This window comes from Puma concolor, chromosome E1, assembly GCF_028749965.1.
Source record: "Puma concolor isolate L17-30 chromosome E1, mPumCon1.1.hap2, whole genome shotgun sequence".
Lineage (NCBI taxonomy): Eukaryota > Metazoa > Chordata > Mammalia > Carnivora > Felidae > Puma > Puma concolor.
Window position 1 is genome coordinate 10,260,701 of NC_141680.1, and position 14,597 is coordinate 10,275,297.

Genomic DNA, 14,597 nt, shown 5'->3' on the forward strand with positions numbered 1-14,597 from the left:
ACAGAGTGATGGAGAGGAAATGATTTCAGACACTACAAGTTAATGTAAAGCTACAATCACCAACTTAAACTTCAAATGGGTACCTGGCGAGTACCTTCTAATGGAATCACTTCCATACTTTCAAATTTTATTGAAATTTTATTTCGCATTTTAGCTATAAATTTAGAACACTGACAATGATAAAAAAAAAAAAAAAGAAAAAACTAACACTACCTACCACTCAGATTATCAAACAACCAAGCCAGAACCAAGTTGCAACAAACTAATCTTTAAAAAAAAATTTTTTTAATGTGTATTTATTTTTGAGACCGTGCGCGAGCAGTGGAGGGGCAGAAACAGAGGGAGACAGAATCCAAAGCGGCTCCAGGCTCTGAGCTGTCAGCACAGAGCCCGACGCGGGGCTCGAACCCACGAACCGTGAGATCATGACCTGAGCCACAGGTGTATGCTTAACCAACTTAACCAACCCAGGCACCAGGCAGTAGACTAATCTAAAGGCAGATGAAGCAGTGGAGAAAAATCACCCTGTGAGCTCATGGCACAACTTTTTTCTTTTCTTTTTTTTTTGTGTGTGTGTGTGTGTGTTTATTTATTTTGAGGGAGAGAGAGAGAGAGCTTATAGGCGTGAAGAAGCAAAAAGAGTGGGAGAGAGAATCCCAAGCAGGCTCTGCCTTCTCGACTGTGTGAGATCAGGTCTTGAGCTGAAATCAAGAGTCAGACGCTTAACTGACTGAGCCACCCAGGCGCCTAACAGCTTGTTTCTTAAAACAGTGATGACCCTAAGGTAGGAAGTGATTTCAACATCTCTCTCTCACCACCAGACCCCTAACATCACAGATCCAGAGCTTGCAGGAAACGGAAACTAGGAAGCCACCTGTCTATGCCTTTCCAGCACTGCTCTGTGAGCAGGCAGGATATTATAGAATTACCAGCAACTTTATCATGTAACAAAGTTGCAGACTGAGGAAAGGATTATTTTTTAAAATGAAACAGGGATCATTTATTTGATCGTGGGCTGGGTAAGATCTTCCCCAGTGAAGAAGGGGAGGAAAAAAGAGGCAATGAAGACCAGATCTGAATGACCCAGCAGCTGGATACCAAGCATTGGCAAGGGCTCAGGGAAACGGGCACTCCCGTGGATCAGCTGGTGGGAACACTTCTGGGGGGAAAGCTGGCTGAATGTATTGAGTGTCCTTAAAATGGTCACATTCGGGGCGCGTGGGTGGCTCAGTCGGTTAAGCGTCCGTCGTCGGCTCAGGTCATGATCTCACGGTCCGTGAGTTTGAGCCCCGCCTTGGGTTCTGTGCTGACAGCTCAGAGCCTGGAACCTGCTTCCGATTCTGTGACTCCCTCTCTCTCTGACCCTCCCCCGTTCATGCTCTGTCTCTGTCTCAAAAATAAATAAACATTGAAAAAAATAATAGAGAAAAAAAGGTCACATTCTGACACATCAAGTCAGTGTTTAGGAATTTTTCCTAAGGAAATAACCAGACAGATATAAAAAAAAATGTATTTACAATATCAAAAGACCGGAAGAGAACATAACACGCTCAATGAACAGGTGACTGGTACAGAACATATGAGATATTTATACACTAGAATACGGCCTGGCCTTCTTAATATCACTTTTCAAAGAATAATGAGAAGAATATACTCACAAAGTGGGTGGCTCAATCAGTTAAGTGTCCAATTCTTGATTTCGGCTCAGGTCCTGATCTCATGGTTTGTGAGTTCGAGCCCTGCACTGGGCTCTGTGCTGACAGCACGGAGCCTACTTGGGATTCTGTCTCCCTCTCTCTCTGCCCCTCCTCTGATTGCTCTCTATCCCTCTCAAAAAAATAAATAAAAATAAACCTAAAAATTTTAAACTAAAAGAGTATGTAAAGGATGAGTCTATAAAAAAATTTTTTTTTAATTTGTGGGACACACACACACACACACACACACACACACACACACATCTGAGAGGAAACCCCAAAACAGTGGTTATATTATTACTGGGGAGGGAAATTAGGGATGATTTTAATCTCCTGTTACTAGCACCCCAGAGCATGTTAACTGATAAACTTGGATAACCGTCTCTCATTCTGAGCCAGTAAGATTCAGCTTACTTGCCACCTCTTTCAGGAAGCCCTCCAGCACTACTTTCCTTTCTCCCATATCATTCTAGGTGTTCCTCCTTGGAACTGGACTCTGAGCTGTCCTCTAGGATACTCTTTATCCCTGCATCGCACTCACTGATCTGATTCACCATCTCCCTGCTACACTTTGAACCTATAGTCAGAAATGGGGGTGTTTCATTTCTGTGTCCCCAGTCTGTCCGGAATGGAACACATCTTCAAGCTAGAAAGCTGGATTCATGAATGAAACTGGCTGAGCCAAGGAGTCTCTATGCTCTGTGAATCTCAAGGTTGAGGGGAACAACGCTAAGAAGGATGAGCAAATACCGGGAAAGGACTGTCTCTTACCTTGGCCAGTAGGCTTGAAACATGTTTAATTTCACCATGGGCCTTTAGCAATTCTTGCCTGAGCTCGGTGCAAGACAGTTCCAGCTGATCCTTCTCAGCTCGAGCGACTCTCAACATCTCTTGAACTTCACGCGCCTCTGCCGTCTGCCCCACGGGACCGGTCTCCGTCGCTTTCTGCTGCTCACTCTCCAAATGCGCCTTCAAAGACCCATTTTCAATCTGCAGCCCTTCCAAGGTCGCCTTGCACTCCTCCAGAGTTTTGGCCATCACACCGTTATTACACCGCTCCCGTTCCAGAACCCCGGTCAGCTTTTCGTTTTCTTCCTTGAGGTGTTTAATCGCTTCCAAAGCTCCTTGGTTCTCCTCCTCCACCTTCCGGAGGCTACAGGTCAGCTGCTGCTGGATGTTAAGCAGCTTCTCTCTTTCAAAGCGGCCCTGGTCAAGAATTTCTGCGCATTTCTGCTCCAGCTCCAGGATTTTGCCTTCTTGAACGGCGGCGGGCTCCTCGCTCTTTGCGCGCTCCTGCAGGAGGTTTATCAGCTTCTCGTTCTCCTGACTTAGCTGCGCGGCCCTCTCTCGGTGCTGGTGGAAAGAACTCTCCAGGATCGTCTTCTCGTCCAGCAGTTTCTCGTTTTCGGCCGTCAGCTCCTGAACCATCTGCTGCTGGTCCGACAACTCCTGCAGAGTAGCCTGCAGCTCCTCGGCCGTGCTGTGCTGGTTTTCCTCCATCTTCTGTATCTTCTCCGCGAGGGAGGCCAGGGACAGCTCGCTCACGTTGTTGGGGGAGCTGCCTGTCGTGGAGCACTTGGAGCTCTTAAAGGGGTTGCTGCTGGAGGACAGGGGCCTGGAGGGCGTGTCGGCTGTGATGTGCTCGAAATCCGAGGCATCCGGGGACAAAGAAGCTTTGGTGACGTCGCTGCTTGAAGAGCCTGATGTCCTTAACGCGTTTTCGTGTATGGGGTGCCGATAGGCATCGAGCTCGCCCGACAGCTGATTTCCGGGTGGGCTTCCGAAGCTGGACTCCTGAGTTACGGACGTTGGGCAGCTGCTCTCCCCCGTGTGACTAGCACCCCCCTCCGAATTTGGGGAATGCTCCAGATGAGTCAGTTTCTCCCTCAAGGCCCGGTTTTCCTCCTCCAGATCTGCAAGCTCCTTCTGAAAATTCTTGTTCTTCTCCTCAAGAGCTCTTAGCAAGGGTTCCGAGTCGCCTGGGGAGACGGGCGTTCCATCTGCATTTGCGTCGGAAGGCTCGGTTCCTTCAGTGCTCGGAGTCCTTTTCTCCTTACATTTCTTCAGCTCGCTTCGAAGCCTGTTAATTTCACTGTCTTTCGCTTTGGCTTCTGCCAGGAGTTCCCGAACCTGGGACTCGAGCACGGCCTTTTCCCCGCCTTCATTCTCTGGCTTGGGTCTTGCGGAGGTGGTCCGCAGGTGCTTCGTAGGGGTGGGTGTGCTGGAAGACGTGGGGCTGGACACCGACTTCCTGGGGTTGGAAGGACCGCGTGGCACGGTTCTCTCTCTGGAGACGGTTACCGAAAGTTCTCGAGGAGCTGGGATGCCTGTCCGTTTGGCTGTTGTCACAGCCCCTAAGGACAGAAGAAGTAGAAACCAATGAAACAACGCAAGCACTTTTATAAATGAAACCCAAGTGACTTCAACTCATGTCGGACACGGAACGGGATGGCTGCTGCCCTTCATTCGTTTCCGCCCCACCCACCCCCCCGGCGCCTCTAGAAACCTACCTGGAGCTGACTGGGGTTTCTGTACCTCCTCCCACAGCCCCTAGACTTTGGGGGGAAACTGACTCCAAGCCTGAACTCCTCCACTTAATCTCATCCCAGCCACAGTTGCTGGTTCAAGGCCTGGACACACCCCTCAACTGAGGTCAACAGAACACCAGGAGGGGGTCTTCTGGGTGAGTTTCTAAAACATTACTGCACATGAGGAAGGGAGCACAGAAGTCTGGGAATGGCTGCAACCTGTTGTCATCATGAGAGGAAGGTGAGAACAGAGTAGAAAGAAGGAAAGCAAATTCTTAGTAGCTCGGTGGAGTTGCTCGGTCAATCAGCCCTGGAGCTTAGCCTGTAGCTAAGCTGGCCTTCCAGTTACACAAGCCAATAAATGCCCTTCACACAAGTCATCTTGAATTGGGTTTTCTGCAACCTGCAGCCTAATGCATCTGAACTGTAACCCCGGCAACTAAACAACAGCCTTTTGACAAAATGCAAGGTCACAGTGCATTTCTTGATAAACGTTTTTTGATATTTTTAAACCTTTATTTATTTTTTAGAGAGTGCGATCTTTATTTTTGAGAGAGTGCACGAGCAGGGGAGGAACAGAGGGAGAGGGAGATACAGAAGCCGAAGCAGGCTCTGGGATCTGAGCTGTCAGCACAGAGCCCGATGCGGGGCTTGAACTCACGAATCGTGAGATCATGACCTGAGCCAAAGTCGGACACTTAACCGACTGGGCCACCCAGGCGCCCCATGACAGAGACAGAGAGAGAATCTCAAGCGGGCTCCACACTCAGCGTGGAGCCTGACGCGGGGCTCGAACTCACAAACCGCAAGTTCATGACCTGGGCCTAACTGGGATGCTTAACCAACTGAGCCACCCCGGGTGCCCCTTGATAAACATTTTTTTTAAAAAGTTCATCAACATCTTGTGAATGAGTACAAATTTGCTTAAGAAATCACAAGACACGAATAACACCAAGGGAAGACTAATCTAGTCCAATGACCTACTGCTTTTAACACAAGTGGAAACAGTGTACTTATTTGTATTCAGAAAAATAAGAACAAATGGGATAAGTTCGCATTACATGTAGCTATGGTACGGTTTTAAATGCTAAAGGGATTTACATAATATGGAAATGATACAAAATTTAGAGTATTTATAACGGGAAATGTAAGGGAAGGAACTATTTTCTGTTTTCATCTATACTACATTGTAGACCATGTTAAAAAAAAATTCTAGGAGTGCGAACCCAGACATCGATCTCCTATATGGCTCTACAAATGAGACCCACCTCAGAGGTTAAAGGGTAAGCGAAAATTCTGGACCTATTTTCCAAACTCAAAGACCTTTTGATGAATCAAGGCTGACTGCGGTAACTTCCCCAACTCTGTGCCTCAGGTTGAAGGTCCCCAGTGACAAAGGACCCTAGAAGGTGTCACCAATCCCTAGGCCTCCACAAGGTAGGAAGCAGTGGAGGGTATGCCCCCCGCCCCCCAGAATGGCCCCCCAGTTCCAGTCGACCAAGACAGAAGCAGAACCCGATGTGGCACGGTAGCTCTGAGCCCAGTGCCAAGGGCCGCTTCTAAGGAAGACCTGAAGGTATGAACACGCTGAAATTGGGGGTGATGATGTGAAGGGCAATGGCATTTGGTGCTGTGTCTAACAGTTAAGTGCTTTTTAAAACCTTGACACAATAAAGCTTAAGTTGTCATACTAATATACAGAAAAACTAGATGGTTTTTCTTAAGTTTATTTATTTATTTGGAGAGAGAGAGAGAGAGAGAGTGAGAGAGAGAGAGAGAGAGAGAGAGAAGGAACGCAAGCAGGGGAGGGGCAGAGAGAGAGGGAGAGAGAGAGAATCCCAAGCAGGCTCTGTGCTGACAGTGGGGGGTGGGGGGGGGGGGTGGGGGCGGCGGGACGGGGCCTGAACTCATGAACCATGAGATCATAACCTGGGCCAAAATGAAGAGTCCGATGCTTAATGAACTGAGCCACCCAGGTGCCCCCAAACTATGGGCTTGTTTGTTTTTTAATTAACTTTTTCAAATTAGAAGTTACTGGAAAGCTAAGAGTACTACAATACACAGTTTAATGCCTTCAGGCATCTTCCTTGCATCATACTTAATGAAGGAAATACTCAATGAAGGCAAGATTTATTTAATTGTTCTCGTAAAATGAAGATTGAAATCACTAAGCAATAAACCGTTTTAGGAACGCTGGTTCTCTAGAATGAAGTAATCCTGGAAAGGGCCCTGATGAAAACGGAAGATAACTCAAGTTCAAGGCAGCTGGGAGAGCCCAGCTCTTGTTATCACACAGCCACTGGCCATTCCCGACACGGCCACTGAAATGAAGGCTCCTTTTCACCCATCCATCCGTCGGGTTTGAGGATGGGCAGGACTCAAACAGAGCAGCAGATCAACTCTGTCATCCTTTCCGGCGGAAGTAAGCTCCTCCCTTCTGCCAAATCTTAGCTTGCCCTCCACATAGGTGTTACTACTTGCACCTTACCTAGACTAGTAGGAATTTTTTTTACATCAGTGTACGTTTGTGAAATACATCCGCTTGCGTATTATGAAATACACACTCCAGTTGTGTTTGTTACGACATCTGTTTTCGTTTTTGTTTCTGTTGTTTCCATTCTGACACTTGATTGGCACTGCACTATACATCCGGGAACCCTGACGTGGAGCATACCACTGGATACACACACCACGGCAAGGGAGACCGCAGAGGCAGTGAGAAGCCCGGGGTTGACAGAATAAGGACAGCCTAGCCATCACTCTTGACCTTCTTTGGTCTTTTCCCCATCCTCCCACCAGACCGCCACTTATTCCTACTGAGGCTGGCTGTCTAACGGGCATGAAGTTGAAATAAAAGCAAGCCCCACCTCATAATTGGGAAGACTAATATGATTTTCTAAAAAACATGCTTGCTGGGCCCCTGGGTGGCTCAGTCATTAGCCATCTGACTTTGGCTCAGGTCATGATCTCACGGTTTGCGAGTTCGAGTACCACATCTGGTGAGCTCGAGCCTCGCTTCGGGTGAGCCCCACTTCTCTCTCTCTGCCTCTCGTGGGATTCTCTCTCCCCCCCCCCCCACCTAACCCTCACTCACTTGCACCCCCTCTCTCAAAAAGAAAAAATGTTTGGATCCGCCTGGATGGCTCAGTCAGTTAAATGTCCAACTCTTGATTTTGGCTCAGGTCGTGACATCGAGCCCTGTGTGGGGCTCCATGCTGAGTGTTAAGCTTGCTTGGAATTCTCTCTCTCCCTCTCTCGCTCTGCCTCTCCCTTGCTCACATGCACTCCCTCTCTCTCTCAAAATAAACTTAAAAAAATGATATGTTATACTAAAAAAATTTTTTTTTTTAAATTTTATATATTTGAGAGAGAGAGAGCATGCACACACGAGCGGGGAAGGGGCAGAGAGGAGAGACAGAATCCCAAGCAGGATCCACACCATCAGCACAGAACCCGATGCGGGGCTCAAACTCAAGAACCGTGAGATCATGACCCAAGCCGAGATCAAGAGTTAGATGCTTAAACGACTGTGCCACCCAGGTGCTCCCTGATGTGTTATATTTTTTAAATGCCAAATGAAAAATTATAATGTGACAGATCACAGGTGCATCAAACTCTGTATTCATAGATACACACACTAGAAGAGTACCCAGAACATTGAGAACAGGTGAATATTAAGCTGCTTGGGCTGTGAGAAAATTTCCTGTTTCTTTTGTACGGTTACATTTATGTAGTAAATTTAAAAAGCAGAAGGGAAAATCCTATCATAACAACATACAGAGAGTTAAGGGGGCAGGAAACATAAATCTTTGCAGAGAATAAAAAGCATGTTTAAAACAACAATAGCACAACCATTTAAATCAGATCAGATGCCTGTCTTAAGCAGTGATTCTCATGAGCTGAAAATAAAATATTTTCAGTCCCTTCTTTGTTTTTTTTATTTTATTTTTTATTTTTTTAAATTTACTTCAGTCCCTTCTTAATTTCCTTGTCTTACCCTAAGAATGCTACTTGGATTGTTCTTTGGTAGGTAGGTCTTCTCTCTACCATGCACTGATGAAGGAAATGGTGACATTCTGAAATAAATTACTAAACTTTCATTTCTTCAATAAGAATTCACAGACCTGTCCTGTGGGAGAGACAGGCGGGAGACAGAAATGAAAGTTCACCATTATCACCTACCACATAATTGCTGCCTTGCCTCTGAAACACAAGAGAACTTACCCCTTTGGTCTCAAAGAATCTAAACTACTAGGATATTTTTTACTCTAACCATTCATAACTTTTTTTCTCAAAAGTTCCAATAATGCATTTATTGTCAAATCTAATCTCCCCCCCTCAATCTCCATCTTTCTCAACCTTTGGGTGATATTTATTCCTCCTTCCCTTCGCTCTCCTTATCCATATCTCCTTACCCTCCAGTCAAGGAACCTGAAAAACATTTAAAATGTCCTCTCCCTTTTCTTTTGGTAACCAACCAGTCACTAAAACCAGCTATTTTTGGAAATGTTTCTATATTTTTTCTTTGTTTTCCTTTTGGTAGGGATCCAGTCTAGGTCCTTAAGAATGTTCCATCTAAATTTCTGAAATGTTCCCAAAGGTCTTTCCGATCCCAGCCTCTCCCAGCCCGGAGACATAATGGACCAATATCCCTTAAATATCCTGCTCACTGTTCTGTTCCAGAATCGGTAGGCATTCCCGCCTGCTTCATCATGATGATGTCAAACTTTTTCCCTGGGCTTTCCCGGTCAGGCATAATCTCATCCTAATCAACATATCCAACCTTTCACTTTTGGGTTTTTGTTCCCACCCCCTCCATCGCAACAAACCTATTTAACCCATTCCACATATCCACTGTCCCTGTGATTTGTTGAAACAGCCTTTCCTTTCCATCCTTCTGAGGGGCATTTAAATATGCTTAACTCTCTTCAATTAAAAAAAAAAATCTCGGGGCACCTGGTTGGCTCAGTCGGTAGAGCATGCAACTCTGGATCTCGGGTTTGTGAGTTCGAGCCCCATGTTGGGTGTAGAGATTACTTAAAAATAAAATCTTAAAAAAAAGTCTGTAGCCCACATCTTCCTCCTGCTATACCTGATTTCCTTCTTCCCCCTCACAACAGAATCCTCCCCAGAGTCCTGTACCTTGATTGTCTTCACTTCTTCTCTCTTCTCTGCCATTACTCAACCCAAACCTTGTCCACTGAGGCCATCCACAACCTCCACATGGGCCAACACAACAGAGACCTTCAATCCTCTCAGCAGAACTGGAACAATTCCTTTTTTTTTTTAACTAATTACTTTATTTATTTATTTATTTTGAGAGAGAGAGAGAGAGAGAGAGAGAGAGAGAGAGAGAGAATCCCAAGCAGGCTCCGCAATGTCAGTGCAGAGCCTGACGTGGGGCTCGAACCCACGAACCACGAGATCATGACCGAGCCGAAGTCGGACACTTAACCGATTGAGCCCCCCGAGGTGCCCGGGAACAAGCATGCCTCCAATGAACAACTCTCCTGGTTTTTCTCTTAGTTCAGCAACTGTCTTCGGTCTCTCTCCTTTGCTGGACCCTCCTTGTCTCTCTGCTTCTACTTGTCAGAATCTTCAGACCTGGGTCCTGGGCCTTTCCTCCTCTCTTATTACAAATTATTTTCCTGGTGATTCTATTCCATCTCAAGATCCTAAAATACCACTTATATACAGATGACCCCCCAATTAACTCTCTTTATATGGACCTCTCATCTGAGCAACAGATCTGAATATCAAACTACTTACTTGGTAAGTATAATCGAATTACAACAAAAGTACCTCAAACTAGATTAAAGGCATAAAGGTAGGCCAAGAAAAAGTGAACAGAATGTGCAAAAGGCCTGGAGTGCAGGGAGCCCTGACAAGGAGGGGGCTGATGGGGAAGAAGGCACATTTCTAGAGGATGCTCAAGGAAGGTCTCATGGACAGAGCTTGAGATTCAAGGTGATATGCACTCATTAAAACAATGCCAGGATGCTTGGAAGAAAGAAAAGGATAGCACAAGAAAAAACTCTCAAAAATTTTAAATACATTTGTCAAATTATAAGCCTCGATAGAAGGGATGGAATGCAAAATTAAAGACCTCTCCTGATATGTAACAAGATTTAAACAGAAAAGGTAAACACTCAGGGCCAATCCAGAAGATCAAACAGTCAATTAACAGAAGATCTGGAAATACAGACCAGTGGAAGCACAGTGAAGGAAATGACCAAAAAACTGACACGAGAGAATCCTCCAACACTGAAGAATGTGAGTCCCAGAACTTGGGTCAGGCAGAATGAATGCAAAAAGACCCACATGAAGATACCCCTTTATAAAGTTTCAGGACACCAAGAATGCCTACAAGTTCAGGGAAGGGGTGTGAGCATAAGACTGGCCATCATTCATTATAGCAGTACTGAATTCTCAAAGGCAATAAAGCAAACACCTTCAAAGTTCTGAGGGAAAATGATTTTCAACCTAGAATTCTATATCTGACCTAACTATAAACTAGTCACAGAGGCAGACAATAAAACATACTGTCAAACATATGGAGACTCAGAAAAAAAATTAAACTGCTAACACCCTTTCTAAGTAAGTTACTTGAGAATGTGCTCCAGGAGAACGAGGGAGTAAACCAAAGAGAAAGAGGGTGAGTGATCGTGGGAGACCAATAGTTCTATTAGAGGAAACCAGTCATGGGGAGTCTCGAGAGGATACCCATGGAGCAAATCTGGAGAACACATCCAAACTGGGCCAAGAGGACAAGATGCCTCCCGAGGGAAGTTTCTTTGAAAGAACATCTGGTTGGATGAAGAGTATGAAAAAAAAAAAATGAGGATATAATAAAAATAGTGAAAGGTTCTCAAGAAAATTAAAAATAGAATGACCCTAAGACCTGGCAATTACACTACTAGGTATTTATCCAAAGGATACAAAAATACTGATTCAAAGGGGCACATGCATCCCAATGTTTATAGCAGCACTATTGACAATAGCCAGATTATGGAAAGAGCCCAAATGTCCATGGACTGATGAATGGATAAAAAACCTGTGATAGACACACACCGACATATACATACATACACACTGGAATATTACTTGGCGATTAAAAAGAATGAAATCTTGCCATTTGCAACAATGTGGATGGAACTACAGTGTATTATGCTAAGTGAGATAAGTCAGAGAAAGATAAATATCATACGATTTCACTCATATGTGGAATTTTAAGAAACAAAACAGATGAAAATTGGGGGAGGGAAGGATAAATAAGATAAAAACAGAGAGGGAGGCAAACCATAAGAGACTCTTAAATACAGAGAACTAACAGAAGGTTGCTGGCAGGGTGTTGGGTGGGGGGGGTGGCTAAATGGGCGATGGGCATTACGGAGAGCACTTGTTGCGATGAGCACTGAGCGTTATATGTAAGTGATGAATCACTAAATCCTACTCCTGAAACCATTATTACACTGTATGTTAACTTGGGATTTAAATTTTTAAAAAAGTTCTTATCACAAGAAATAAACAGACTCTTTACTATGGAGAACAAGCTGATCGTTACCAGAGGGAAGGTTGCAGGGAGAGGGATGGGTTAAACAGGTGATGGGGATTAAGGAAGGCACTTGTCATGATGAGCACTGGGTGATATATGCAAGTGTTGAATCACTATATTGTACACCTGAAACTAATACAGCACTGCATATTAACTAATCAGAATTAAAATAATAACTTAGAAAACAGTGAAAAAACCAGAAACTTCATAAAACCAGGAAGCTGCATAAGAAAGGTCACAAAATCGTACCACACGACTTTACTCTGCGGGGAATATATACATATATAGTGACAATTACACGGATACTATTTAAACTGACCTATACACCAAGTATGCAAGACTATTTTATAGAACATTTGAATATTATCCCAGCTAGCAAATAAAGTTGAAATACATTAGGGAACAACAAATTAAAACAACTACGAGAGGGGCGCCTGGGGGCTCAGTCATTTGAGCGTCCGACTTCGGCTCAGGTCGTGATCTCACAGTCCGTGGATTCGAGCCCCGCGTTGGGCTCTGTGTTGACGGCTCGGAGCCTGGAGCCTGCTTCGGATTCTGTGTCTCCCCTGCTCTCTGCCCCTCCCCGACTCACTCTGTCTCTCTCAAAAATAAATAAATACATTACAAAAAAAAAAAAAAAAAAAAAACTATGAAATACCACTACACACGTATGAAAATGGCTAAAATCCAAAACCTTAACACCACCACGTGCTGACAGGGGTGCGGAGCAACAGGAACTCTTGTTCATTGCTGGCAGAAATGCAAAATGGCGCAGTTAGGCAGTGAAGACAGTTTGGCAATTCCTTACAAAACTAAACACACTCTTGCTGTGATTCAGCTATCGCACCCCTTGGTATTTACCCAAATGAGTTGAAAAGTGATGCCTACACACAAACCTGCACAAAGATGTTCAGAGCAGCTTTATTCACAACTGCCAAAACATGGAAGCAACCAAGGCGTCCTTCAGAAAGTGAACGGATCAACCATGATATATCCAGGCAATGGAGTATCATTCAGTGCTACAAAGAAATGAGCTATAAAGCCATGAAAAGACAGGGAAGGACCCTAAATGCAGATGACTGGGTGAAAGAAGCCATTATGAGAAGGCTACACACTGTAGAATTTCAACCATAGAACATTCCAGAAGAGACACATTATGGAGAGAGTAGAAAGATCAGGGGTTGGGCAGAGGGAAGAACAAACAGGCAGAGTACAGAGGATGTTTAGGGCAGTGAAACTGTTCCGTGTGATACTATAATGGGTGGATACATTTGTCCGAACCCAAAGAACGTGAACCCTAATGTGAACCATGGACTGAGTGGCTGTCATGTGTCAGTACAGGTCCATCAGTTGTAACAAATGGACCACTGTAGTGAGGGATATTGATGGTGAGAGGAGCCCTGCACACTTGCGGGGGGGTGGGGGGCAGGACAGGGGTTACAGGGGTGGGCACACTGTGCCCTCTCAATTTTGCTGTGCCCAAAACTGCTGTGAAAGTCTACTTTAAAAAAAAAAAAAGGCACCTTAGCAGTTTAATTAAGCAAGTGTATGTAAGTGGTTAACTTCGAGAAGTGGGATAAGAAAGGGGATGGTGTAGAGCAACAGCAGTTTTGCTTTTCATGATAAGGGCCCTATTTCGTTTTTTAACCTGTGCCTATACCACGTCAATAACGAGAATGGAGAAAAAGACACGTGAGTGCTGGTGGATGCAGCTCGGAAGGAGGTAATCAGGCGTCCGTTGGTTTTACAGGCGGTGCTGTTCCTTTGGACTCAGAACAAGTGAGATAAAAAAGTTTGAGGCGACTCAGCAAAGCAGAAGCAGGGCCACAAGGAACTGAAGTCTGTTATCAAATCTCAGGCCCCACCTTGCCTGTGGCGGAAGGTAATTCTTCCCTAGTTCCACTGCCTTTTGGGAAGTTTCCGTGGAGTGTTTTCTAGAGATGCATTCACCTCATATGAAAGTCAATGGAAACTCCTTGGCGGACCAAACAGAGGAAACCACTCAAAAGAATCCTACCCGTACCAATGAACCAAATCACTTGTGCAGTTTGCTTTCTGGGCTAAAAGCAAACAGTCGGGTCCACGTTTAGAGATGTTTTTTTTGTAGCAGGATAAAAGTTTTCTGTCTTTTTTTTTTTTTTTGCAGGGTGCCAAATTAATCTTGCTCACACTCCACTGGCTCAGCATCTTGGGTTAGAGTTGAAAACACTTGTAAATCTGCATCCTTCTCGGGGCGCCTGGGTGGCTCAGTCTGTTAAGCGTCGGACTTCAGCTCAGGTCATGATTTCACAGTTTGTGAGTTTGAGCCCCCTATTGGGCTCTGTGCTGACAGCTCAGAGCCTGCAGCCTGCTTCAGATTCTGTGTCTCCTTCTGTCTCTGACCCTCCCTCTCTGTCAAAAATCAACGTTAAAAAATTTTTTTAAAAATTGCATCCTTCTCTTTCCCAAATAGTCACACTGTTCCATGGCCACCATGAACGATGCTCTCGACAGAGAGGGCCTCTGAACAAAAGACTCCGAAGGGGGTCTGGCCTAGGGAGGGCACAGCGACCACTCTGTGCTGGGTCTTTAACGGCAAGACAAAGTGGGGAGACAAAGCGGCAGTGTTACGAGAAGAGATAATAGCATGGTCTGAGCGGCTTCTTGCAGGGGGCCCACACGGCTGGCAGTCCCCTCCAGGAGAAGCCAAAATGCAAAACGGCTCTGGAAGGGCAGCTCCCAACACGCCAGTTGAAAAGCCCAAAGCAGGCGGGACGTCTCATTTCCATTGAAACTGAAGTGGCCAGAGGACCGGTTGGCCCCAGATTTCACTCTGCA

At 45.3% G+C, this 14,597-nt stretch overlaps 1 protein-coding gene across 7 annotated transcripts in view; it reads right to left on the reverse strand.

Moving 5' to 3' along the window:
• SPECC1 (sperm antigen with calponin homology and coiled-coil domains 1) overlaps window positions 1-14,597 on the reverse strand; it is a 288,182-nt gene that overhangs the window by 102,065 nt on the left and 171,520 nt on the right. For all 7 annotated transcript variants that reach the window (XM_086686136.1, XM_086686134.1, XM_086686135.1 and 4 more), the window contains one exon: window positions 2,469-4,051. In XM_086686136.1, coding sequence (XP_086542262.1) covers window positions 2,469-4,051 — 1,583 coding nt within the window. The remainder of the gene's footprint in view (window positions 1-2,468; window positions 4,052-14,597) is intronic.